At 51.8% G+C, this 24,048-nt stretch overlaps 3 protein-coding genes across 7 annotated transcripts in view; 1 reads left to right on the top strand and 2 right to left on the bottom strand.

Moving 5' to 3' along the window:
* Window positions 1-2,426: 2,426 nt before the first annotated feature.
* Window positions 2,427-12,978, bottom strand: POLR2F (RNA polymerase II, I and III subunit F). The gene is made up of 5 exons (XM_060023952.1): window positions 12,849-12,978; window positions 11,484-11,553; window positions 7,328-7,458; window positions 3,171-3,242; window positions 2,427-2,666 (listed from the first exon to the last, which is right to left on the bottom strand). Exons 1-5 carry the CDS (start codon window positions 12,866-12,868, stop codon window positions 2,576-2,578), a joined length of 384 nt encoding a protein of 127 aa, XP_059879935.1. The 5' UTR covers window positions 12,869-12,978; the 3' UTR covers window positions 2,427-2,575.
* Window positions 12,979-13,195: 217 nt separating this feature from the next.
* On the top strand, window positions 13,196-20,561 carry C11H22orf23 (chromosome 11 C22orf23 homolog). The gene is made up of 7 exons (XM_060025660.1): window positions 13,196-13,223; window positions 13,524-13,634; window positions 14,626-14,688; window positions 18,153-18,335; window positions 19,040-19,171; window positions 19,354-19,454; window positions 19,646-20,561. Exons 2-7 carry the CDS (start codon window positions 13,532-13,534, stop codon window positions 19,715-19,717), a joined length of 654 nt encoding a protein of 217 aa, XP_059881643.1. The 5' UTR covers window positions 13,196-13,223; window positions 13,524-13,531; the 3' UTR covers window positions 19,718-20,561.
* Window positions 20,562-20,949: 388 nt separating this feature from the next.
* MICALL1 (MICAL like 1) overlaps window positions 20,950-24,048 on the bottom strand; it is a 28,061-nt gene continuing 24,962 nt past the window's right edge. For 2 of the 5 annotated variants that reach the window (XM_060025653.1, XM_060025655.1), the window contains exons 16-17: window positions 23,016-23,074; window positions 20,950-21,956 (exon numbers count right to left, since the gene is read on the bottom strand). In XM_060025653.1, the coding sequence (XP_059881636.1) occupies window positions 21,840-21,956; window positions 23,016-23,074 (176 nt within the window). In that variant the 3' untranslated portion in view covers window positions 20,950-21,839. Of the gene's footprint in view, window positions 23,075-24,048 lie in introns of all 5 variants that reach the window. The other 3 variants (XM_060025656.1, XM_060025657.1, XR_009521264.1) reach the window with 2 other exon arrangements.

Genomic DNA, 24,048 nt, shown 5'->3' with positions numbered 1-24,048 from the left:
ACCTGCGGCCAAGTCAGACCACCTGTACACAAGTGGTTTTCTAGTGTTTTGTTGATGTTGTGTGTTGTAGATAAATGCAGGATTTTATATTGATCTTTAACAGATTTCATCTTGTTGCATCTGACCATTTCCCCACCTATATTAAATCCTTCAGAATTCTGAATCCAACTTATAGTTTTCCTGAGCTTTATGTCTGAAACTTGAATATCCTCATTCAGGTCACTAATGAAAAAAGGTTGGAATGAAGAGGGACATGCCCTGTGTACACCACTAAAAACCTCTCCATCCATTGTTAACTATACTCTTAGGGAAAAGACTGTCCAATCAATTCTGAATCTAATTTTATCACCTTGAAGTACACGCTTCTCCATCACAGCTGCACAGAAAGACTGCCTGATGCCTCGTTAAAATCAAGGTTCACTGTACCTGTGGCATTCTTCCAACCTACCAGACCAGTAACCATTGAAAACAGAAAATTTGGTTCACTTGGTGATATTCTTAGAAACCCTATGCTAGCTCCAGGATCCTTTTATTATCCAAGTGTTTTCAAATATGCAATAGCCTATTCTAGAATTTTGTTAGGGATCAATCAGTACCAACCTTATGTGCTCATAATTCTTACAACCCACCCTTTCCCTCTACTGACAAGCAGGACATTAGTCCATTTCTGGTCTGTTCAGTATTTCCAGTCTTCTCCTGTGCTCAGTGGGATTGTGGACGTGGAGCTGGCAGGGCAGGTGGGAGGGGCTACATCAAGAAGATGAAATCACCACCTCCAGGACCTCGTGAGGCTCACTGGAAAGTCACTGGGGATACGGGAGAAGGGGAAATGGCCCAAAAGAACAAATAACCCGACAGAAGTCGGGAGACCTAGCTTGTGCTCATGCCTCAGACCTGAGCTTCTGGATGAGCTCAGGCCTCAGTAGCGGCTCCACATGTAAACAGAGAAGGGGCAGGTGTATCGGGAGAGGGCTGAGGGGACCATGCCCTGGCCTGGCCAGCTGAGCTGGAAGGGGCTGACTCCGTGAAAGAGCAGCAGAATGGGAAGGGGGAAATGGGAGGAAAAACACCCCTCTCTCCAACTCCTCTACACCCTATCCCCTAAGGGTTAACCCCCTCCCTCTCCCAACCGCTTCTCTCCTCCTCCACCCAAGCCCCATCTCCCTTTAATCACATCTGATACTGAGCGGTCCAGCAGGAACAAAGAGACCATTTAGAGAAACGGGGCCAAGAAAGTGACCCCCGCACTCTGGGGCGGCCGCCTGGATGCCAGCACAAAGGCGGCATTTCAGAGCTGAAATTTCAGCACCCAACTTGATTAAAGGATTCCACAGGCTTGGAGGAGGGTGGAAGGGGGTGCGAAGTCCACTGCTCCCCCAAATTAACCCTTCTCCAGAGCAGCAAACACCCCTCCCGCTCCTGGGGATGCTCATCACTCCCACCCTGTCCAGGGGGCACCCACACCCAGGGTCCCTGCCTCTTGCAGAGGTCAGGCAAGCTCCTCCTCTTCGTGGAAGGGGAGCTGGCAGCAGAAGGGAGGTCAAGGCTGGAATATTCAGGAAGCCCGTTTTCCCTTCTATCCCTGTTGGTGTCAGTATACACCCTCTCCCTGTCATTTGTTCCCCCCACCCGCCAACCCCGAGAAAGGGAGGAACCAGCATGATTGATTGGGTAAGCAGAGTGAAGAGAACAGGACCCATTAGAACCTAGGGCAGAGAAAGGGGAGCTCCAGTCCTGATTTAATGTCACGCCTTGAACCCAGAAGCCCTGCTCCCCTGCCCACCATCATCCCAGCACCCATCCTAGTGAAGGCCTCGGAGGAGCAGGGGCCCCACACAGAAGGGGAAGGACATCTTCCAGAAGCTGGGAAGGAGAGGGTATGGGTGTGGCAGACCAGAGAGGTGGGTCATGAAGGATGGTGTGTGGGGAGTGGCCTGACGAGCGGGGATCGAGGGGGGGGCGGGGGAGGGGAGGCAGGGGTGGGCAGGTGCTCGGCCCTTGGTCCAGCTGCTGACTTGCCCGGCAGGGCTCTCTCGGGGAGGGCAGGAGATCACTGCATCCCCAAGCTTCCTGCTGGGGCACTGGCTCCTGAAAGGGGATCCGAGCCCACGATAAGAGGCTCGAGGCAGGTCCTTAGGAAACAATGGGTGGCTTGATGAGACCTGCTCTGTGATACTCCTGAGAAGGGAGAAGCCCCTGCAGCCAGTCCCCACTGGAAAGGAAATTGGGGGTTTCCGTGGCAACCAGCTCCCTGGGCACAAAGGCTTGTCTGTCTGCTGGGAAGGCAGCTGAGGTGTCTCCTGCAGCAGCCTCTGCTCTGGTGGACTACGAGATGGAGGGAGGGACGTGGGGGAGCCACAGGGGGTCAGGGCCCCTGGTGCTTCCTAAAGAGCTGACAGTCGCAGGGCCACTGGGATGGGTGCACCCTCCAGGCAGCAGGGCGGAAGAAGTGGGTAGGCCTCCCAGGCAGCTGGAGGCGGAGGGGTTGAAATGTTGAAGAATTTATTATTTACACGAATAAAGAATATGAGACTAGGAACTGGGGCTGAGGCACAGTCAGGAAGACGATTCCGGCTCAGTCGGTGATGATAAGCTCGTCTACCCCCCAGTCTTCATAGCTCCCGTCAGGCAGGTAGCGGCGAATGATGATGGGAATCTTTCGGGCCCTGTGGCAGGGGAGAAGTCAAGGTACATGAGGGCTGGTGACCCCAGCCCTGCAGCAGAGGGACAGATGTGCAGAATGCAAGGCAAGAGAAGTCTCAGCAGCATCCTCTTGAGACTATGAATGCACTTTGTAGGAAAGGAATTACAACAAAAAAAGTTCCTGCATCTCTGAGTGTGGCACTTGAGTCTGGAAGGGCTCTGCCATCCCATGGCTGAAGGGAGGAGGGGGAAACGTAGAGGGATGTTGGTAAGGCCAACTGCAGGAGGAACAGGGAAATTCGGACAGACAGCAAAGGTCTCATCAATGTCCTCCCCTCCGCCTTTGCCTGCCCCCTCCTCCCCCTCCCTCCTCCTCCCTGCAGGGCTGACTCCCAAACAAACTAAGGGTCTACAGGAACAAGAACCACACTTCCCCATCAGGGAAGTGGGGGAAGGGTGAGCAGCAGAGAACCCAAGGGTTGCCTCCCAGGGCTCTGGAGCAGTGAACCATGATCTGGGCGACTTACTTGAGCTCTTTCATGGCGATGAGCAAGGGATCTGTCTCCCCCTCCAGCTCCACCATCACGGGGGCACACATCCTGTAGGTACAGGGACAGGTGTTGGGGGAGACTACAAACACAGGGAGAAAGGCCCAGCATGAAGTCGGGGGGGAGCTTCACAAACAGGATCAGATCAGCATCCCAGTCCTCACCCAGAAAGGGCACCTTCCAGGGAGGCGGGCACAGCGGATGCGGAGCGGCAGTTCCAGGGCACTGACAGCGAGGGTACGCGAGTGGGAGCCTGTACGCTAGACTTAAACTTTGCCTCCAAAGATACTGAGTTTCTTCCCCAAATCTCACTATCCTCATTTGAAAATGAAGACAAAAAGCCCTGCCACGCCCACACAACAATGATGCTAAAGCACTACTGGAACAAGCAAAGAGCAGGTGGCATGGCTGCTCTCAGCCCTTCAGAGTACTGTATCTGAGGTGAGCACGCTTGTTACTTCCGTCTCACTGATGAAGAAACTGAGGCACAGACGGTCAGTAACTTGCCTAAGGACACACAGCCAGTAAGTGGTAGAACCAAGGTTTGAACCCCGAAGGCTCCTCCCTACTGTGCTCCACCACCTCCCATTATTTTTAAAAGCTGGTGATTCACAAACTGAAGCCCGGTACTGTGAACGGGACAAGTGTGGGCTTTCATCACTGGGCCGTGTGACGTGCGTCATGTCAGCTCCCCTGCCAAGGGCCTCCCCCAGGGCCCATCACAGACTCCTGAGCCTGCAGCCACAGCAGAGTGTTCCAGCACAAAGGACCCGCACGTGCAAAAGCTCGCCCTTCTGACCACTCTAACTCGACCCCCCAGCCCTGCCTCGGGGCCCAGCTCGCCTCATTTTCCTTCTCTGACTTGGCAATACCCCCAGGGTCCTGCTCCTCCAGCCTCTACACAGGGCCTGTGGTGGGGCGCTCACCTCCTTGCCACCCTTCCATGACACCCCACAGCCATCAGGCAGGCAGAACCTCACCTGGCCCCTGCTTACCTTTCTAGTACCTTCTCATGCTACCTGCCTATATTTACCCCACATTCCAGCCATACCAAATTACTACAGTTCCCTAGACATACCCTGTTGTTTCCTTTTTTGCATCCTCGTACAAGCTCTTCCTCTCCCTACAGGCCTGCAAGAGGCTCAGATGTCTCCACTCGGGAAAGCACTTGCTGAGGCCTCAGTGCCCTGACTCATTTTACATACGCTTCTCTTGGCACCACTACCACTACACTGTGACTACTTGTTTGAAGTTTTCCAACGAGACCTGGTGGCCCAGGACCCCAAGCCCTAGCACAACACTTGGCCCGCAGCAGAGGCTCTAGAAACAAACAGGCCAGTTCTAGGCCCACCTCCTCTAGGAAGCCACACTTATTGATTCCAGCTCAAGTTTACACTAATGGATCCCAAACCTAATAATCATCAAAATTACTGGGAAAGTATGCTAAAAATACAGGTTCCCAGGTCCTTCCCCAGACCCTTCCCCTCACTCTCTAGTGAAGGATCCTGAGAACCTGCATTAGCAAAGCTCCCCAGGTGCTTCTCATAACCAGCCAGTCTGACAGCCACCAGTTCACACTAAATAATCTACTAATTTCATTGCTAAATATTCTGATGTCTGTTACTCCCCAAAGCCTGAAAATTTCCCAAGGGCAGAGACCAAGTTCTTTAACTTTCTCTATATCCTCTCTCAATAATTATTTGAACTTCCCCAAAATGTAAACCTTTAAAGAATGGGGCAAAATGCTTTCCCTGATCTGCATATGCCTTATTTCTTTCAAGATACAGATAATTCAACAGCATTAATTCATCCAGCCCTACTATGTGCACAGGAAGTGGGAGAGTGTGCCCGGAACGTCTCCACCTGTGGCAACCATTCAGCCACCAGGTGGGGCTAGTGAACCAGAGAGAGGTTTCATCCACAAATATCCAAGAAACATCTGTTCAGCATCTACTAAGTACAGAATTGCAGGCCTCGTACTCAGGATAAGCTCCAGCCCTGGCTGTCCAAGGGCTTACAGCAGCCGGGGAACCACCAGACAGCACCCTAGCCCTCAGTCGGAAAGAGCACTATAGACTAGACTAAGCTAGACCGAGGCTTGCTCCCCGAGGAAAGCAGGACCTGGGCCTCGGTAGTGTTTGAAATGCCTGCTCCATACTGTCCACCAAATGCAAGCCCATCTTCTGAACTTGTCACTCAATGAACCAGTGACATCTTTTCCAGTCTTGTGCCCCAAGCTACTTGCCATTCCCCCACTACAATCCATACATGCCTGCCTCTACCTGGACCTTTCCTAGTGCTGTTTCTGGCACCTGGGATACGTTCAAAACCACCTCGCTTTAATTCTAATCTCTTCATGAGGCTTCCCCAGTCACCCCTGCCATTACTCCCTTCTCTCTTTTGTTTCTCTTGTAAAGCAGCAATCCCATCCGCCTTGGGTTCTGGGTATTTAGAACGGGTCCATCTCTCCCACCAGACTGTAAACACCTAGAGACCTGGGGAATTGTGATCATCTCTGCATCCCCGACAGGTGCAAGCACTATATCTTATTCGATGCTGACAGACTTTAACTTGCATACAGTCTGTTTGTTTGAAAAATAATTTATGAATTATTCTTTCTGCTTGATCATGTTTAGCAGACGTAAGCACTGCCCAGTCAGTGCTCTGCAATGATGGAAATGTCCTCTATCTGTACTACCCATTACGGTAGCCATAGGGAGCTACTGGGCACATGAAGTGTGGCTAATGAGACCGAAACACTGAATTTCTATTTAGTTTTACTTAAATTTAAATGACCAAATGTAGCCAGTGGCAACCATAACTGCGGTGCAGGCCTAGAGGATCCTGACCCCAGCGACACCAAAATCATCAAACTGAGTGCAGCTCTCATTTCACCCAGACCAGCAAGGAGCACAACCAGGCTGGCAGGACGCCTACTGCTGCCAAGTGGGTGAGGAACGACGCTGCCCGCCCATAAAGCCCTCTGTCGAGGTGAACACGGTGGCCACCTTCACTCCACGACTGGAGGAGATGAAGCCCAATGCTGTTTAAAAACCTGGGCGGGGCGGGGACGGACGGATGCATAGACTGAGCATCACCACGCCGCCAGCACGCGTCGTCCCACAACTCTGGCCCCAGCTTTTATTTCAAGCCTAGTTTCGACTACTCCCTACTTGAAGCACCCTCTCCTCTAGGTACCCACCATTTCCCACAGCAGCTTATAAGAGGTCTGGGGTAGGGCTCCTTTCCCCGGCATCACGTTTCCCCGGGGAGGATGTTCCACGAGAGCCACAGTAACATGCCCGTCCCCTCTGTCTTCCCACCTACTCTCGCCACAACGGAGGAGGAACTCATCTGACAAGGGAGCCTGGTGGGGAAAGCATGCATCTGTGGTCCAGCCTCTTCAAGAGTCCCTGCTTCCTCAAAGCCGCCTGACCTGTCCTCCATGATGCCCACAAGCTTAGCAGGCAGGCTGACACCTGCACACAGGGCCGCTGGCGACGGCAGTGCCCACAGCTGTTGGGGTGGACACGGAAGCGTCGCACGTTGCGATCCCCACCTGCCTACTGCTAGCTTCTGAATCCTGTTAGTCTTCAACTAGCTCCAAGCTTAGGAGACAAAGGAAAGGCTGCTAATTTCCAATCCCCAACCCCCGCCTCACTGCTCTGTGCTTTCACGTTTCCAGCGGGACCTCTACATGGAGGGCTCCCCCACTCCTCTGGGCTGGCCCTTGTCTATCGACTCAAGAACCACCTTAAGCCCAGGGGGGTGCTGCCGCAGCACCCCCAACTAACCAGCCCACAACGGTCGAGGGCTGATCTTATTCTATTTATTTATTTATTTCTGCTTCCCTAACTGACAGGCACTCGTTACACTCCGTATTCTTATCACTATTCTTCTACTGTACTGTTATCTGACTTCTCAGATGTTTATGTCCGGTTTCTCCACTGGATCACAAACTCTCTGCGGGCAGGGGGTCTAGCACAGTGCCTGGCACACAGGGAGAGCACCACCCTTGTTCAGCGTGTGAGAAGAGGGAAGGTCTGTGGTCAGGTGCCAGGCTGAGCCGCACCAACAGCGTGCAGGTTCCCTGTAGCCTGTCTGATGGAAAAGATGGTGAGGAGGCTCATACTCACGCGATCTGAAGGGCTCGGGTGCCCAGCACACGGGCTCGCTCATACTTGGTCATATATGGTGTGGTGATTCGCTTCTGGTTGGCCTGCGGTCGCTCTCCAGAAGGGAGGATCTCAACATTCTCCTGGCCCTCCTGGACACCAAGGAAGAAAGAGGGAAAAATCTCAGGATGCATTATCGGGGGTGAGGGGCAGGATGACGACGACAGCGATTGTAACCACCGCTACGCTACTGCTTATTACGTGCCAGTGACCTGCAACTGCCTTATTAACACCTCATTTAATCCTCACAATAACCTGACGCGGTGGGGATTACAATGCCCATTCTAGAGGCTTGGAGGGTTAGCTAACTTGGCCAAAGTCTCAGACCTAGTAAAAAAGGACTCATGATCAGGGAGTCCAAAGCCAGCTGCCTCATCCAGAAGAGAAGTCCTTGAGCACAGACAACAAATCACCCTAAGAGGAAGAGGAACAATCACTCCATCTTTACATATTCATATATTTAACAATCACTTATTAAGCATCTGTCATGTGCCAGACATCATAATAGGTGCTGAGACAGAAAGCTAAGAGTTTCTGCTCTCAAAGAATACATAGTCTGGGGAAAAAGACAAGAGTAAACAAAACAACAAGTGCTATAAAAGTATGCAAGTGTGATGTAAAAGAATGAAATTAGAACACTCCCTAACACCATACACAAAAATAAACTCAAAATGGATTTGAGACCTAAATGTAAGACCGGACACTATAAAACTCTTAGAGGAAAACATAGGAAGCACACTCTTTGACATAAATCACAGCAAGATCTTTTTTGATCCACCTCCTACAGTAATGGAAATAAAAACAAAAATAAACAAATGGGACCTAATGAAACTTAAAAGCTTTTGCACAGCAAAGGAAACCACAAACAAGACGAAAAGACAACCCTCAGAATGGGACAAAATATTTGCAAACCAATCAACAGACAAAGGATTAATCTCCAAAATATATAAACAGCTCATACAGCTCAATATTAAAGAAACAAACAACCCAATCCAAAAATGGGCAGAAGACCTAAATAGACATTTCTCCAAAGAAGACATACACGATGGCCAGGAAGCACATGAAAAGCTGCTCAACAACACTAATTATTAGAGAAATGCAAATCAAAACTACAATGAGGTATCACCTCACACCAGTTAGAATGGGCATCATCAGAAAATCTACAAACAACAAATGCTGGAGAGGGTGTGAAGAAAAGGGAACCCTCTGGCACTGTTGGTGGGAATGTAAATTGATACAGCCACTATGGAGAACAGTATGGAGGTTCCTTAAAAAACTAAAAATACGGTTTCCCTGGTGGCGTAGTGGTTGAGAGTCCGCCTGCCGATGCAGGGGACACAGGTTCGTGCCCCAGTCCGGGAAGATCCCACATGCCGCGGAGCAGCTAGGCCCGTGAGCCATGGCCACTGAGCCTGTGTGTCCGGAGCCTGTGCTCTGCAACAGGAGAGGCCACAGCAGTGAGAGGCCCGCGTACCGCAAAAAAAAAAAAAAAAACTAAAAATAGAATTACCATATGATCCAGCGATTCCACTACTGGGTATATACCCAGAGAAAACCATAATTCAAAAGACACACGCACCCCAATGTTCACTGCAGCACTGTTTACAATAGCCAAGGTCATGGAAGCAACCTACATGCCCATCGACAGACGAATGGGTAAAGTTGTGGCACATATATACAATGGAACATTACTCAGCCATAAAAAGGAACAAAATTGAGTCATTTGCTGAGACATGGATGGATCTAGAGACTGTCATACAGAGTGAAGTAAGTCAGAAAGAGAAAAACAAATATCGTATATTAATGCACGTATGTGGACCTAGAAAAATGGTACAGATGAACCGGTTTGCAGGGCAGAAGTTGAGACACAGATGTAGAGAACAAACATATGGACACCAAGGGGGGAAAGCCGCGGGGGAGCGGGTGGGAATGGTGGTGTGCTGAATTGGGCGATTGGGATTGACATGTATACACTGATGTGTATAAAACTGATGAGTAATAAGAACCTGCTGTATAAAAAATAAAATAAAATTTAAAAATTTAAAAAAAAAAAAAGAAGTTCCTGTGCATGTAATCACACCTTATGTACTGTTTTCTATATAGCTTCTTCCACTCAATGTTATATTTGTAGATTTATCCATTCTGTTGTATCTACCAGTACTTTGTTCATTTTCACAGCCATCTAGGATTTTATGGTTGGAATATACCACAATCCATATAATCGTTCAATTATAATGAGCATTTGGACTAGTTTGCTATTATGCTATGAATTTTCTTGTACATGTCTTTTGGTCAACATAAGTATGCATCTGTGTTGGGTATACACCCAGGAGCGGGATCACTGGTCCCTAAAAAATATACATCTATACTCCCCTTTAGTACATAACTCCACAGAGTTTTCCAGAGCGCTGGCCCAATTTACACTCGGACCAGAATAATATAAACGTTGCTCCAATTGCTCCACATCTTTCTTCTCACTTGGTGTTGTCACTGTGAGATGTCTGCTTTGTCTGGTTTAATCTGAGCCATCTCGGTGGGTGTGGAGTGGTGTCTTGTGGTTTACTTTCCAGTTTCCTGACGACTAATGATGTTAAGCATCTTTTTTATATATTTATTAGCTATTTGGATATTCTCTTTTGTGATGTACCTGTTCAAATCCCTTGCCCCTTTTTGTATTGGATTTTCTGCATTTTTATGACTGATTTGTAAGAATTCATTGTATAGATGTACTTTCTCAGTTATATGTTTTGCAAATATCTTCTTTAACTCTGTCTTTCCTGTTCACTCATTTACTGGTTGTAATTTAATTCATCCAATGAGTGCCATTTCACTAATTTACAGAGTTGTAATTGTGTGTGTGAGCTTGTGTATTTAAATAAATAAAATGGAATATCAAAGCACTTCAAAAAAAATTAACAAAAAAAAAAAGTATGCAAGTGTGCCACAAACTTAACAAGAAAGTGAGAGACATCTACCTCATACTGGGGGTTACGAACACAGTCCAGAGATGAGACTTGGGCTGGTCTAGAAGGATGAGTAGGAGCTGCCAAGCTAACGAGGAAGGAAAGGGCCTCCCAGGCAGGCTGAAATGCGTGCGCAACAGGCACAGAGGAGGGAGAGGATGTACTAGGTCTGGACACCTAATTGTGGAGTGTGATTAGAGCAAAAGGTGTGTACAGGGTTATAGGCAGAAGAATAAATTCTATAATAAAGAATTAACTCAACAAATATTTACTGAGTGCTTACTACATGTCAGATAGTATTCTAAGCACTTGGGATAGTGCAGTAAGACAGATAAAAATTCTTTCTCCGGGCTTCCCTGGTGGCGCAGTGGTTGGGGGTCCGCCTGCCGATGCAGGGGACGCGGGTTTGTGCCCCGGTCCGGGAGGATCCCGCGTGCCGCGGAGCGGCTGGGCCCGTGAGCCAGGGCCCGTGAGCCATGGCCGCTGGGCCTGCGCGTCCGGAGCCTGTGCTCCGCAACGGGAGAGGCCACGACAGTGAGAGGCCCGCGTACCGCAAAAAAAAAAAAAAAGAAAAAAAAAAAATTCTTTCTCCTATAGAACTTACACTATAATGAGATGAGACAAACAGTAAACAAAATTAGTTAAGTACAATGTGTAGTATAAAAACAGAGAAAAGACAGGGAGTGCCAGGGTGTGATGCTGGAGGAAGGGGTTAATGTGGCAATTTTAAACAGGATGGTCAGGAAGGCCCCACTGAGGTGACATTTAACAAAGACCTGATGAGGCTGAGGAGCAGGTCGCGTGCATATCTCAGGAAAAGGAAGAGGGAACAGCACAGTCAAACGTTCTGAGCTGGGGTCTCCCTGGCATGACAGGGACAGCGAGAAGAGATAAGGTCCCAGAGGGAGCAGGTGGCCGGTCAGTGAGCTAACTGCCCCAGAAGCCATGCGCTGTGCTGTGCTCCAAGTGGACAAAAGCCTTCAGGCCCACCCTGAGGGGCTCCTCCACTACCCAGGACTAGATCTCTCCTCACTCTAACTGGCGGTGCCCTGACCACAGACGGGAGGCAGATGCATTCAGTCAGTCAGTCATCACTGGCTGGGCTATGCAGCAGCTTGGGCTGCAGAGAGGGGAGCCCAAGGCTAGATACTGACCTCCTCGGCATTCTCCAAGTCATCTAGCCCTTCATCCTCCTCCACGTCATCAAAGTCGTCGCCATCAAAACTGTACAAGAAGCAGCAGCCAGTTAGAGCACCACTTAGTAGAATCAAAGAGGGCAGAGATCTGTGTCTCATCTGAGTTACTAGCATAGGAGGCACTCAATAAATATCTACTTAATGAGTGAATCACTTAATAAATCATTAAGTCATTTGAGTTCCTCGTCTAAAAAAACAAACAGAGCTTACTTTTCTACTCCCTCCTCACAGAGCCCTATTTCCATGCTCCCCTTGGGAGCAAAATTCTTGCAAGAGTTGTCCATCTTCACTGTTTCCGATTCTTCTCTTCCCATTCTGTCATCATCTCACTCCAAAGACTGTCACCTCGATGATTCCACCCAAACCATCCTTTCAAGTTTGTTAATGTTTTCCACATTGCTAAATGTGATGGACTATTCTCGTTCTCATTTAGCCTGATGTGTCAGTTGGCCCACAGGACCACTCGTCTCACTCAAAACACTCTCCTCACTTGACTGCAAGGACACCTCACACTCTTGGTGTCCTCCCACCTCACTGGCTACTCCTTCTCAGTCTCCTTTGCCGGTTTCTCCTCTCTTCCCCCGAAGCACTCCATGTTGGGATGCTCTGACACGCAGACATCTCCTCTTCTCTACTGACACCCGCCTGAGGATCTCCTCTGTTTCTCAGCTTTGACTAATATACTTATGCTGAGAACTCCCCTATTTTTATCTTCAGGATAGACCTCTCCTCCAACACCACACGTCAGGTAATCTCCTGGGCTCTAGCTTCAAAATAAATCCAGACTTCAAAACCACTTCTCACCACTTCTACTACTATCACCCTAGTGCAAGTCACTACCTTTTCTCACCTGGATTACTGCAAGCCTCCCAGATCTTTACGACCTCAAAGTCTCCCCAGACCCTCCTCGGGATTACTTCTATACTACAGACCTACTACGCAATTCACACGACCCGGCATTATGTCTATGGGCCTGTCCCCTCTTCTAGAAAGGGACCCCACCTGGAGAGCAGAGACTATACCTAATACACCTATTAGGTATTGACAGAGAGCCCGACTCAGCGGAAGTTTGCTGAAAGATACCTTTTTCAGTGATCCTCTCTGGACCCTCGAGCCAGGGTCTTTCTGTGCCCAGCCTCTGGCCGGGTCTATGCTGCCGGCTCACCGCCCTACCCTTCTCCAGCTCCGCGGGCCCCCTCAGCACCCCCAGTGCCCTCAGACACTGCCCCCCGACACCTGGCTCCTCAACTTCCTTCGACCCAGGCTCCCGCTTCACCCGCCCCTTGCGAGGTTCCGCAAAAGTCACTTCGCTCCCGCACTCACTTGTCCTCGTTGTCTGACATGACACCCGCGCCACAGCTACCGGGTTCTGCGCCCCAGACCCGAGCGGAGACCAGCAAAGAGCACGCCTCCGCCTCGCTCGACGCCAAGCGTACTCTGCGCCCGCCTGCGCCGTGACCTAGAGGTAATCACTTCCGGGAGGCAGGCGAGGCGATAAATGTGCGCATGCGCCGAGCGGCGCGTGCGCGTTACCATGGTAGCCAGACAGGCTAGCTGCGGGCTCTAGTCGCTGAGATCTCAAAAGTATTTCTGCGGCGCCCCGGCGCGGGTGCTGCTTCAGAGCCCTGGTTACGATCTGCTGAGCGCAGCCTCCGCTCTCTGTGGGGAGGGACCACTCAGCCGGGGTCTTACTTTAGGGTGAGGTTTCCGTTTAGGCGTGTCACCCAGCGGGCACGGTTACCCTAACTCCCCTTTCCTCCCGAGGGGACTTCTCTGACACAGGCGCCAGGTCAGGTTGAGGTCTCTGTACGCGTGTGGATCTGCCAGTGGATCTGTTCTGGGTGGGAGGATCGGGCACTCTCGCGATGTTCACAGACGGCATCACGATTCTCTTGCGACCCGATCCCTGCTCCCAAACTATGGGTGGTGTTGGGGGTGTGGGAGCAGAGGTTGGATCTGGGAGACAGTGGGTGTGTCGTTGCGTTTTTCCCTCCTCAGAGCCCTCCATGGCTTCCCAGGAGAGGGTGGAGACAGTGACCAAAGGAGCAGGGTTCTGGCGCTGCCCCAAGCCGGCCACTTACACCCCAGAGACCTGCGAGCTGCTCAGAGGTCAGTGCGTTAAAGGACACAAGAAGAGCGGTGGTCACAGTTACTCTCTGTAACTCAGTTCTCCCCTGCATGACTTATGGTTTAGTAATTGCTGTTTCCATTTTACATATAAGAAGCCTGGAGTTCAGAAAGATTCAGGGGTCCTACAACTTGGAAGTGGCCAAAAGTCAAAGAACTAAGAATTTTAGAGTAGTTAACTCCCCTGCGTCCCTTAGATGACACGTTCAGTTTCCCCAGGGAAGCTTTATTTCCTCCCCACCCGCCACCACAGTGCAACCAACTGTTAGGCGCCAGCACTCTACCAAATACCTTTTCCTTTGTGGGCTTAGTAGTCAGATACTTAGTAGTCAATTTCCTTCATTGGCAACCTGTAGTCAGATACCTAGTGTGTCCCGTTGAATTAACATTGAATCAACATCCATCTGCCCCTCTAGTTCATGAACTCCATCAGGACAGGATGCCTGTTTTGGCTACATTTGTAGCTACAATTGTAGCTCCAGCCCCTGGCACATGCTTAATGAATTCTTGTTCATTCATTCCTTCATTCACTCAACAACAAAAAAAATTTAAGCCCACTATGTGCTTTAGACATTGTTCTAGGTGCTGAAAATACAGCAATAAAAAAAAAAAAGAAAAGAAAAACAAGCAAAAATTCTTGGTCCCATGGAGCTAATATTCTAGTAGGAAGGTAACAAATAATAAGGTACATAGAACTTAGGTAGTGATGAGTGCTATAGAAAAAAAACAAAGCAGGAAAGGAAGGGAATTCCCTGGCGGTCCAGTGGTTAGGACCCGTCGCTTTCACTGCCAGGGGCCTGGCTTCAATCCCTGTTCCGGGAAACTAAGATCCCACAAGCCGCAGTGCGGGGGCGGCCAAGTACTCAAGTGCTGAATGGGGGCAGGAGGTGATACAATGTTAAATTTCAGTGGGGTGAGATAAAGGCATCTGCTTGCAGCTCAGGAAGCCTCACTGAAGTGCTTTGTCCTGCAGTGATGATGAAGGAATCCAAACTGACAAACTTCCAACGGCGCCACATCATGGACACCATGAAACGTAAGAGGCCATCTGCAGAAGCTTCCAGGGCAGAGGGATCCTATGCCACATTTTTCATGCTTCTCCATATTAAGGAGTAGGGGACCTCATTTTAAAAGAGAAAAAAAAATTGAATAGTATTTCTGACTCTTGCTCCCGGGGAACTGACTTTGCAGGGTCTTTGCTTCTTCCCCCGACGTGGGTCACAGCACATGAGCCCCTCCTGCAGTCTGGCTCCAGCCAACCTTCCCAACAGATCACAGCCCATTCGAGACTTCCTGCCCAGCCAAATACTCTGAACGCTGTCAAGTCTACAAACTAATCCCGCCCTCTTACACACATACCATATGAGCTCGCCAGAGGAGAGGACTGTGTGTGTCTCATTCATAGATTTTTTCATTCATAGCTTAGCTGGCAGGAACAAGATTACTGGCAGGCTTCCAACTTAGGAAAAGTATGCAAAACCTTTCTACAGCTCACCTCTAACCACACATTGTATTATTTATTTTTAAGGAAAACAAAAAAGTGAATGTACATGGGCACAATAACAAGGTGCTCTCTAAGATCTTAAAAACAACCTTGCTTTCTGAGATTTAACTGAATCAACACGTAGTGGATCAGAACAGAGATCTGTAGAGTTACCTTTAAGAGGATGCCAGAAGGTCCAAACCTGCCAAATCTCACTTGAATCTACCAATAGCTATTGCCGTCTCTCCAGAAAGAAGGTACCTATCAGGAGGCATCTGGTCAACCACAGAGGCATAGGGATGGGAAAGTCAGAGAGACAAATATCGACAGTGCCTGCCCAGCACTGGCAGAGGGATGGAGGCTCCGTCAGACCAGTTCAGAAGTCAGATCTCCTTCCTCATTGTAGACAAGGACAACTCAGGCCGCCATTGCCTATCACCACAACACGGCTGAGTCACGTAACTCAATCTCCATACTCAGCAGTCTACTAATCATTGGGGTCCCCTATAACATGACTACAAAGAATATGCTAGAAATCCCACTAAAAGTAAATACCAGGAGACCAAGGACTGGGTCTGCCTTGTTCACCATGGTACCTTGGCTCCTAGGCGCTCAACATTAGTTGAAGGACTAATTGCATTAGTGGTTAGGGCAACACAAGTCACCAGTTTGCCTGGAAGTTTTGTTCTCCTTAAAAGTTTTTTCTTTAAAATATTGCCTCCAAGCATTGGTGTTGAGTCTGGTTTCTTCTCCTAGAATCATCTCTCTATTCCTCTCTTTTTTTTTTTTTTTAAATTTATCTTATTTATTTATTTTTGTCTGCATTGGGTCTGCTGTGCGTGGGCTTTCTCTAGTCGCAGCGAGCAGGGGCAACTCTTCCTTGTGGTGCGCGGGCTTCTCACTGCGGTGGCTTCTCTTGTTGCAGAGCATGGGCTCTAGGTGCGCAGGCTTCAGTAGTTGTGGCTCACGGGCTCTAGAGCACAGGCTCAGTAGTTGTGATGCATGGGCTTAGTTGCTCTGCGGCATGTGGGATCTTCCCGGACCAGGGTTCGAACTGGTGTCCCCTGCATTGGCAGGAGGATTCTTAACCACTGTGCCACCAGAGAAGCCCTATTCCTCTCTTCTTAACCAAGTCCTACTTGTTGGTTTGAGGCTTGGTTCAAATTCTGTTGCAAGCCACAAATTCCTCTCCTTCACCTGAACTCCCAGAATTACTTGGGCCATAATTATTTACTGAGACTGAGCCAAAGGAAGAGGTAGCATTTGGTACTGGACAGGTAAAAATAGCAGAGAGAGTAGGAGGAACATTCTAGAAAGCACAGCATCTCTTCAGAGAAGAGAGATAAACCATGGTGTGGCCCTAGGTAGAGGGCGTGAGAAGGGAAGGGTAGTGGGGAATAATGGCAGCTCTATCCTTCCGGTTCCTCAGGGCAGACACCTCGGAGACATCCTGTCTCCTCTTTCTCTTTCTCCCAGACCCCACATCCAACCCATCAGCAGTCCTGTCTGCTTGACCTTCAAACCATATCCTGACTGTGACTACCTGTACCCTCGACCCCCAATGCTGTATTTTTTTTTTTTTCTTTTGGCCGTGCCACGCAGCTTGTGGGATCTTAGTTCCTGGACCAGGGATTGAACCCATGCCCCCTGCAGTGGAAGTGCAGAGTCCTAACCGCTGGGAAGCCAGGGAAGTCCCAACGCTGTATTTTCAAGGGCACCTAAAGGGCTCATGTCATTCCTCTGCTCAGAACCCTCCGATGGCTTCCCACCACACACACAGTAAAAGCCAGTCTTTCCAGAGGCCTACGAGGCCCGGTATGTCTCTTGCCCTCCGTGACCTCTGACCTCTAGTCCCACTACACCCCACCCCTTGCTCAGTCCGCTCCTGGCACCCTAACCTCCTGGCTGTTCCTCAGGCACTCCAGGCACATTCCCACCTCAGGTCCTTTACCCTTGCCGTTCCCTCTGCCTGGAATGCTCTTCCCTGAAATACCTGCAGGGCTGGCCTCTTACCGCTTTGGGTAATGTCTCTGTCTCCGTGCGTCCTTCCCTGGCTACCCTATTTATAACTGTAAATCCTGCCCCGACACACCCTGTGCCCCATCGCTGTACTGTCACTAACGTACTATATATTTTACTTGTTTTATCATCATCTACACCCCAGATGCGCGTGCCACGAGGGCAGGGCTTCATCTTACTCACACTTTACCCCCAGTGCCTTGGGCCTGGCACAGAGTACACGCTCAATACGTATTTGCCAGATGGATGATAGAAGGCTGGAAATGTAAGGGAGGTAGACAGGGGCCAGATCAGAACAGTGGCTGGGGACTGTGCTGAGCTGGGCTTTAAGGCAATTGAGAGGAGGGGCCAGTCAACCAGGTAGGAGGTGACACATTTGGCTGGCCTGGGGGAGGAGCCCCAGGTCTGGGTGGGTCAAGGCAGTGGGGATGGACAGGAGGGACCATCCAAACCACCCCTCCCTGCCCATGGAGCAAGCAGGTTTTAGGAATCCATCTATAGAAACAAAAGCACCAGGACGAAGGCTAGATGTACAAGAATGTTTATTACATCATTGTTTGAAATAGTTTAAAAAAAAAAACAAACTGGAAATTGCCTGCATTTCTGAAACTAGGAGACTCATTGAATAAATAATGTTTCCACTCTAAGGACTAGTATACAGCTATAAAAAATAAGTTATATATAAATGGAGTGATCTGGAAAGATGTCCGTGATAGACTGTTAAGAGTCTATTACTGAATAGAATACAGTATGACCCAGTGTTTGAAACATGAATCTTACATATGCACACGTATCTTTGAACATGTTTATGTAAGCAACAAAAAGAATGGGCCGAGACCACCAACTTGTTACCATGGCTTCTCGTAGAGGGGGGCTCGGAGGGGAGAAGGGAAGACCCTTCTGTACTGTTTGACTTGTTATAACAGGTAGGGACCACTTTTATAAACTAAAAACAAAAAGCCAGGAGGGCCCCCCCACCCTGACCCTTCCTTCCGCAGGAGGAGACACTCTCCCCCTACAGTGCAGTCCAACTTCCAGCCAGAGGGTGTTGCCTTCCAAGCAGCCGGCCCCAGCCATCTACTTGCCTCCCATCCTGGCCGTCCGGTCCCACCTCCGGCCTGCCAGCATGTGCCAAGCCAACGGGGCCTACAGCCGGGAGCGGTTCAAGCCCCAAGCCACCCGTAAGTGAGGGGCCTCCACTAGAGCCCCTCTCCTACCGCCCTCCGAGGGGGTAGGGGGCAGGGAGACTTGCAGCCCGCAGAGCGCGGAGCGGGCAGCTAATCAAATTCTCACGTTGTTTATACCGATGCTCTTGAACCTCAGCACATGTTAGCTTGGGGGCATTCAGGGTGCACGGGAAACCAGTTAGGTGCTCGTTTTCATACATTTTTCCAGAACTCTCTTTAACCATTAACTGGTTTCCGCCCATCTCTGATGAACGTTCGGCGGTCAGGCATCACGGCCACTGCTCTCTGAAGCTCACACGGTGCCTGGAACCCAGGGCTCCTCTGCGCTGCAGCCTATTTCAGGGAGTCGTTCCCCCCAACCCGTTTCTACTTGGCACCTGACATGGCTCTTGGGCTAGCCCCTCCGACAGCTCCCAGGCAGCCTCCCCATCCCAGCTGCACTGCGGCAGTCACTGAGTTTTCTTAGCCTTGCTCTGCGCCCGGGCAACGTGTGGGTTTTGACGAAGTTCTCTTGTGGGTCCTTTCAACCCCTTCCTGCCTATCATGACTGACCAGCTCAGGGGCACCTAGGGTAGAAGGTGCTGGGTTTGCAGAAGCCCTACCCACGTTACCCTGGAGCGAGCCTGCCCAACTGGGAACACGGACCATGAATGGGGGTGCTCTTCACGCCTTAACTAGGCCATGTCCGGGCCCAACAGGAGATCTGGAGAAGGAGAAGCGAAGACTCCAAAATATTTTTGCCACCGGGAAGGAGCCAGTGGAACGGAAAAAAAAGCCCCCTCCTGTGCGACAGGAGAACCCAGCCCCTGAGCTGGACCGGTTTGAAGAACGTGAGCCCCTGATGGGCCAGTTACGCTGGGGAGGGGAGTGTGTGTGGAGGGGGGAATCCCTGAGGGGCAACCGCAGAACTGCTTCCTGTTCCCAAGAAAAGCAACCTGCCGTCCCTGCCATCCCTCCTGGGAGCCTGAGGGCCCCCGTTGCCCTGTACACTGACGGCCCTTTCCCTTTCCAGTGGTAAAGGAAATCCAGGAGAGGAAAGAATTCCTGGCTGACATGGAGGCCCTAGGGCAGGGCAGACAGTACCAAGCGATCATCCTTACTGAAATCTCGCAGGTAGGAGAAGCAACAGGGAAATGGAGCCGGCGGGGAGGGGGCGATGCACCCCTGTGAGTGTGGAGGACGAGATGTGAGCAGGAATAAAGGGTCAGCTGCGGCCATTTCGGGAGTCCGGCTCTAGCCTCCCATCTGCGATGGCTCCTGGAGTTCCTTCCCTGATCCCCAGCTTTCCCTGATGCCCTCTGCAGAAACTACAGGAAATGGAAGACCTTGACCACAAGAGGAGTGAGGAACTTAGGAAGGCTCTTGCCACCACTTAATCTGCCTCCGGAGGGGGGCGGGGGAGCCCAACCTCTACCATTGGAGCCCACCCCCTTGCCAAGCAGGGTCACCCCCAGGTCAGCCCACCCACCCCAGCCTTCAGCCATGTAAATGGTTGTATAGCATCTGCCCCCACCTAGGGCACCCTGCACATAGCACCCTAGAAAATGGACCACGTCTCAGAAAACGAGCTGATTCTCCTTGAGACTCTGCCCAGGGATCCTCAGTCAGCTGAGCCTCTGAGACCAGTCACAGGTACAGACACATACACACACACAGAGTCTTTTCTTGGGGAAAGCGCCACACACACAGTGAAAGCAAGGATCCAGGTCTCACCATCTTGGGTGTATGTCTAAGGGCATCCACTGGGCTCCCTTCCCACGGCCTCACCCACTGCGTGTCCCTGTGTCTGGCACGTTAGGTTTTCAGAACTTAGTAATGAATATGATTCCTTTCTTCCTACCTGTCTTAGGACCTACTTATTTGACTTCTTACAGCTTTGGGCAAATATTTAACCACTGTGATTAACAGGCTAATAAAACACATTTAACGTAGGTCATTACACACACCATTTTGTTTTCAGAGGGATAAACCTTATTTGTTCAAGGGGTTAGAATTTTCCAAGCCCAGTTGGTTTCTAGCTGCTTTGCACATTTCAAGTGAAAATGGAACGAAGGCTCCTGGAGCACCCCATGGCCGGGCACGACGGCAGGTGCCGGTGTCACTCTCAGCTGATTCTCAATAAATGCCTGTGATGGTACATTATCCCTATGTGAAAACCGGGGCTCACCAAGATGCTATGACCAGAGTCATTTAACTAGCAAGTAGCCTACTCAGGATTAAAAGTTAGCTTTCTGTCTTTCCACCAAACGCACAGCCCATAGAAAGAAACCCAAAGGGGTAGGAGGGACCCAGACGGAAGGGGTCCTGCGTTGGAAGTCCACTCCCAGCCTGTGCGGTCTGAGCCCAGCAGCCTCATCTCCGATGGCTCGCCTGTGCGGCCTGCCTCAAAGGGCTGCTGAGGAGACATCCGCCCCCAGGAGCAGCGCCCCAGGCCTGGCGCACGGCACACGGCAGTCCCCGTGTCTTGACAACCACAAGCCTTATGGTCTCCAGTATTCTGTCATTTTTCTGTCCCCATAAATCAAAGTATTTCAGAAATTTCAACCAACCATCCCACTTGGAGGGATTCATATAATCTTCTCAGGCCACATGACCCAAGTCTGGGTTTGCAGAATAAACACGGCCCTGCAGCCTCAAACAGACAAACAGAGAGGACCAGACCAAGGGCTGGGCTCTGTAACACTCCATGAGAAGCTGTATCCACATACCCTCCAGAACCTGAGGGCCAAGGGTGCAACATGACGAGGACAGCCGCCCTCCACCTCGAAGGCCCCAGCACGTGGCCCAGGGGCAGCGAACCAGAGAACCCAGGACAGCCCGGGACAAAGTCGGCCCCCCTGTGACACCACAGCAGCCTGCCCTCGATTTAAATTCGCATCGGTTGCCGACATTTACAAATCACACACACGCACCATCTGGATTTCCAGTTTCTCTTGAAAAATGGAAAGATCTGGCCCCACTGGGCCCACATCCCACAGGCTACAGTTGACTTAAATGAGGAAGAACTTCCCCTCTAGTTGTGGCGTATCCACCCCCATTCACCCCAGTCCCCACCACCCGGGTGTCGGGGCCGTCCCTCAGGACACACCCAGCCCGGTTCACGTGCGTCACCTGCCGCTGGAGTTGGTGACCCCAGCTGCAGGTCAACAGGCATGTCAGGAAGGAGGCGGCCGCGGGCTGCACAGGCGCGGGAGCCACCTGTCCCTGCAGAGGAAGGGGTCCTGCTCGGGGGGCAGGCAGTGAGGGCCAGGGCCCCCAGCGGTGGACAGCCCCTCCACGCCCTCCTGGGCAAGCAGAGACGCCGGCCTCAAGGCCTGGCAGAGGCAGGGAAGAAGGCAGGCCTGGCGAGGGGAAGGCGCCTCGAGGCTGCAGGGCACTGGCGACTGAGGTGGTCTCCATTTATTGTCGGGGAGGAAAACCCTCTCAAATTAATACAGTACAACCTCTCCCCACAGGTGGGCTGAGGGAAGGGGGCCCTAGAGGCACCCCGGAAATAGCTTACAGCAACAGTGCTTTGACCAAGAGCTGCTGGGCACACTCTGTGGTGGGAAGGTGGTGGCCCCCATCGGCTCCTCCGCTCCCACAGCCATCCCAGGGGCCGAGCGACCATGAGTCCTTCGGCAGCAACAAGTCGGGAGAGAACAGACAACAGACGAGTGTGAGAAGACAGGCTGGCGATGACCACCCGGAGTGGGTCCACTGCGCCCCAGCCCTGGGGTGGCGGGGAGAGCCTAAAGGAGGGGCCGGGCCGCAGTGCGGTAAAGGACCAGGGTTAGCACCTACGGCAGCAGCCCCGCCTGCTGCTGACCTGGCCGAGGGGCGGGGCCAGACCGCAGCTGGGGCCTGCGTCCCCGGGACCCTCCCTGCGGGGGCTCAGCACTTGGCTCCCACCCGCCCCGGCACGGTGTCCTGGACAGAGAGACCTCCTACAGAATGAGGGGAGACGAGGGAAGCTCCTAGAACTCCGAGCAACACAGGGAGGGATCTGTCCAGGCCCATTCGTGTCTGAGGACACAGTAACTACCTCGAACTTAATTAAGAGACTTCATAAATAGAGGTCCTGAGTGAGGAGAAAGAGAGTCAGGGCCGCCTGCACCGAAAGGAAGACAGAGACTCAGAACCAGGGCCGGGGCAGGAGACCCAGGCCAGAGGCCCACCCTGGGCCCACCTCGTGGGCAGAAAGACCCAGAGACTCTGACAGGTAAGGCTCCCCTCTGCACGTGGCACAGAAGGGAAGAGGGACCGAGGAGCTGCCCGGCACGGCAGGCCAGGTGCTGGGTGGGACGAGGGCGGGTGTGCTCGGCTGCGGCTGCTCCCCGGACCCAGGAGCCAGCTCGCTCCCTGGGTCAGTCCCAGCATCTGGGGTCATCACAGCCAGGCTGGGCAGGGCTGAGGCGCAGCTGCCGGTGGCTCAGAGGAGAGGGAAGAAAACTCTTTGGCCCAGACGAGCCAGAGGACCCTGAGGAGGGAGAGGCCATCACCCAGAGGCTCCCTCCCCTTAAGTCATCTTTCCCCTCGACTGATCCTGCAGGGAAGCTGGGCGTCCCTGGCAGAGCACAGCCCGGGGGCCGAGCCAGGAGCGGTGGAGTCCCCAGCTGGCAGCCCGCACTGTTAGCTCTTGTCTCCCGGGGACTTGCTCTTGGTATCACGCTTGTTTCCTAGCAGCTTCAGCACCTTCATGGTCTTGAACTTCCCCTTCTTCTTGCCCTCGGGTTCAGCCTCCTTCTGGAACTCTGCAGAAGGGAGAGGAGAGTCGATCGGGGCAGGCCGGGGGGTGGTGGTGATGGCCTAGGAGCGCCGGCCAACAGGCTCAGCCCACCGCTACCCCCTCTCCTGGAACCGTGCGCCCCTTCACCTTTCTGAGCTTCCAGTTCTTTGTCTCTAGGACGAGACCCTACCCCTTCCCAGTGTTTTGGCAGGATCGGGAGACGAGCGCCCGTGAAAGCAATGGGGGAGCCCTACAGCGTGGCAGACGTTCATCTCTAAAAGGCTTGGTTCCCCTAGGCTGGTGCTCACAGCTCTGTGGGTTACAACACGAACACTGACTGTCAGAGGTAGAGGAGACCTCAGAAATCATCTCGCCTAGCCCCTAGCTTATTATGGACGAGGAAAATGGGAGTTTTGAAACAGACTGGCACCAACCGAGCTTTATGCAGGGGCCAGGCCCTGGACTAAGTGCCTTATACACATTACCTCAGTCATCCTCAGCACATGCCCGGGAGGTGCGTGCCTTGTCCCCCATTCCACGGACAAGGAGAGCGAGGCCTAGAGGGGTGAAGCGGCTCAAAGCCACCCCGCTGGGAAGTGCCAGAGCTGGGACCGGAATCCAGTCTAACTGGAGCCCAGACTTAACCGCAAGGCCACCAAATGAGTCACTGGTGGAACCAGGATTAGGCCCAGGGCTCATGCCTCCCAGTCCAGTGCTCTCTTAACCATGCTGGGCACTATCGTATCTGCGGGAGGGCCTGCTGTTTGGTCCCACAGACCCCTCCTAGACCAGCTGCAGATCTCAAGGAGGAACGCACAGTTTAAGGCAGACGCGCCCTGGGAAATGCTCCCACATGCCACCGTCCTCCCTGTGGGCACCAGGGCATCCCACGCCCACTCTCCTGGCCGTAGGGTGACCTGCCTTGCTACACACGGCCTTCTTGGCAAAACAGGGGCTAGGAGTTTGCACACACCGTCCCTGTAGTGCCCACTCCAACCC

The sequence above is a fragment of the Delphinus delphis genome, chromosome 11, assembly GCF_949987515.2.
Source record: "Delphinus delphis chromosome 11, mDelDel1.2, whole genome shotgun sequence".
NCBI lineage: Eukaryota > Metazoa > Chordata > Mammalia > Artiodactyla > Delphinidae > Delphinus > Delphinus delphis.
The sequence above is the reverse complement of the archived record's forward strand: the minus strand, read 5'-3'. Positions and strand labels throughout refer to the sequence as shown.

Bases quoted from the DNA above. Each gene is read 5' to 3' on its own strand.
- POLR2F (XM_060023952.1), bottom strand. From the start codon at position 12,868: ATGTCAGACAACGAGGACAA. The intron at 11,554-12,848 runs GTGAGTGCGGGA...CTTCTTGTACAG, and splicing joins ATGTCAGACAACGAGGACAA to TTTTGATGGCGACGACTTTG. The intron at 2,667-3,170 runs GTAAGTCGCCCA...CCCCTGCCACAG, and splicing joins ATCGCCATGAAAGAGCTCAA to GGCCCGAAAGATTCCCATCA.
- C11H22orf23 (XM_060025660.1), top strand. From the start codon at position 13,532: ATGGCTTCCCAGGAGAGGGTGGAGACAGTGACCAAAGGAGCAGGGTTC. The intron at 14,689-18,152 runs GTAAGAGGCCAT...TTCCTTCCGCAG, and splicing joins CATCATGGACACCATGAAAC to GAGGAGACACTCTCCCCCTA. The intron at 18,336-19,039 runs GTAAGTGAGGGG...CGGGCCCAACAG, and splicing joins GTTCAAGCCCCAAGCCACCC to GAGATCTGGAGAAGGAGAAG.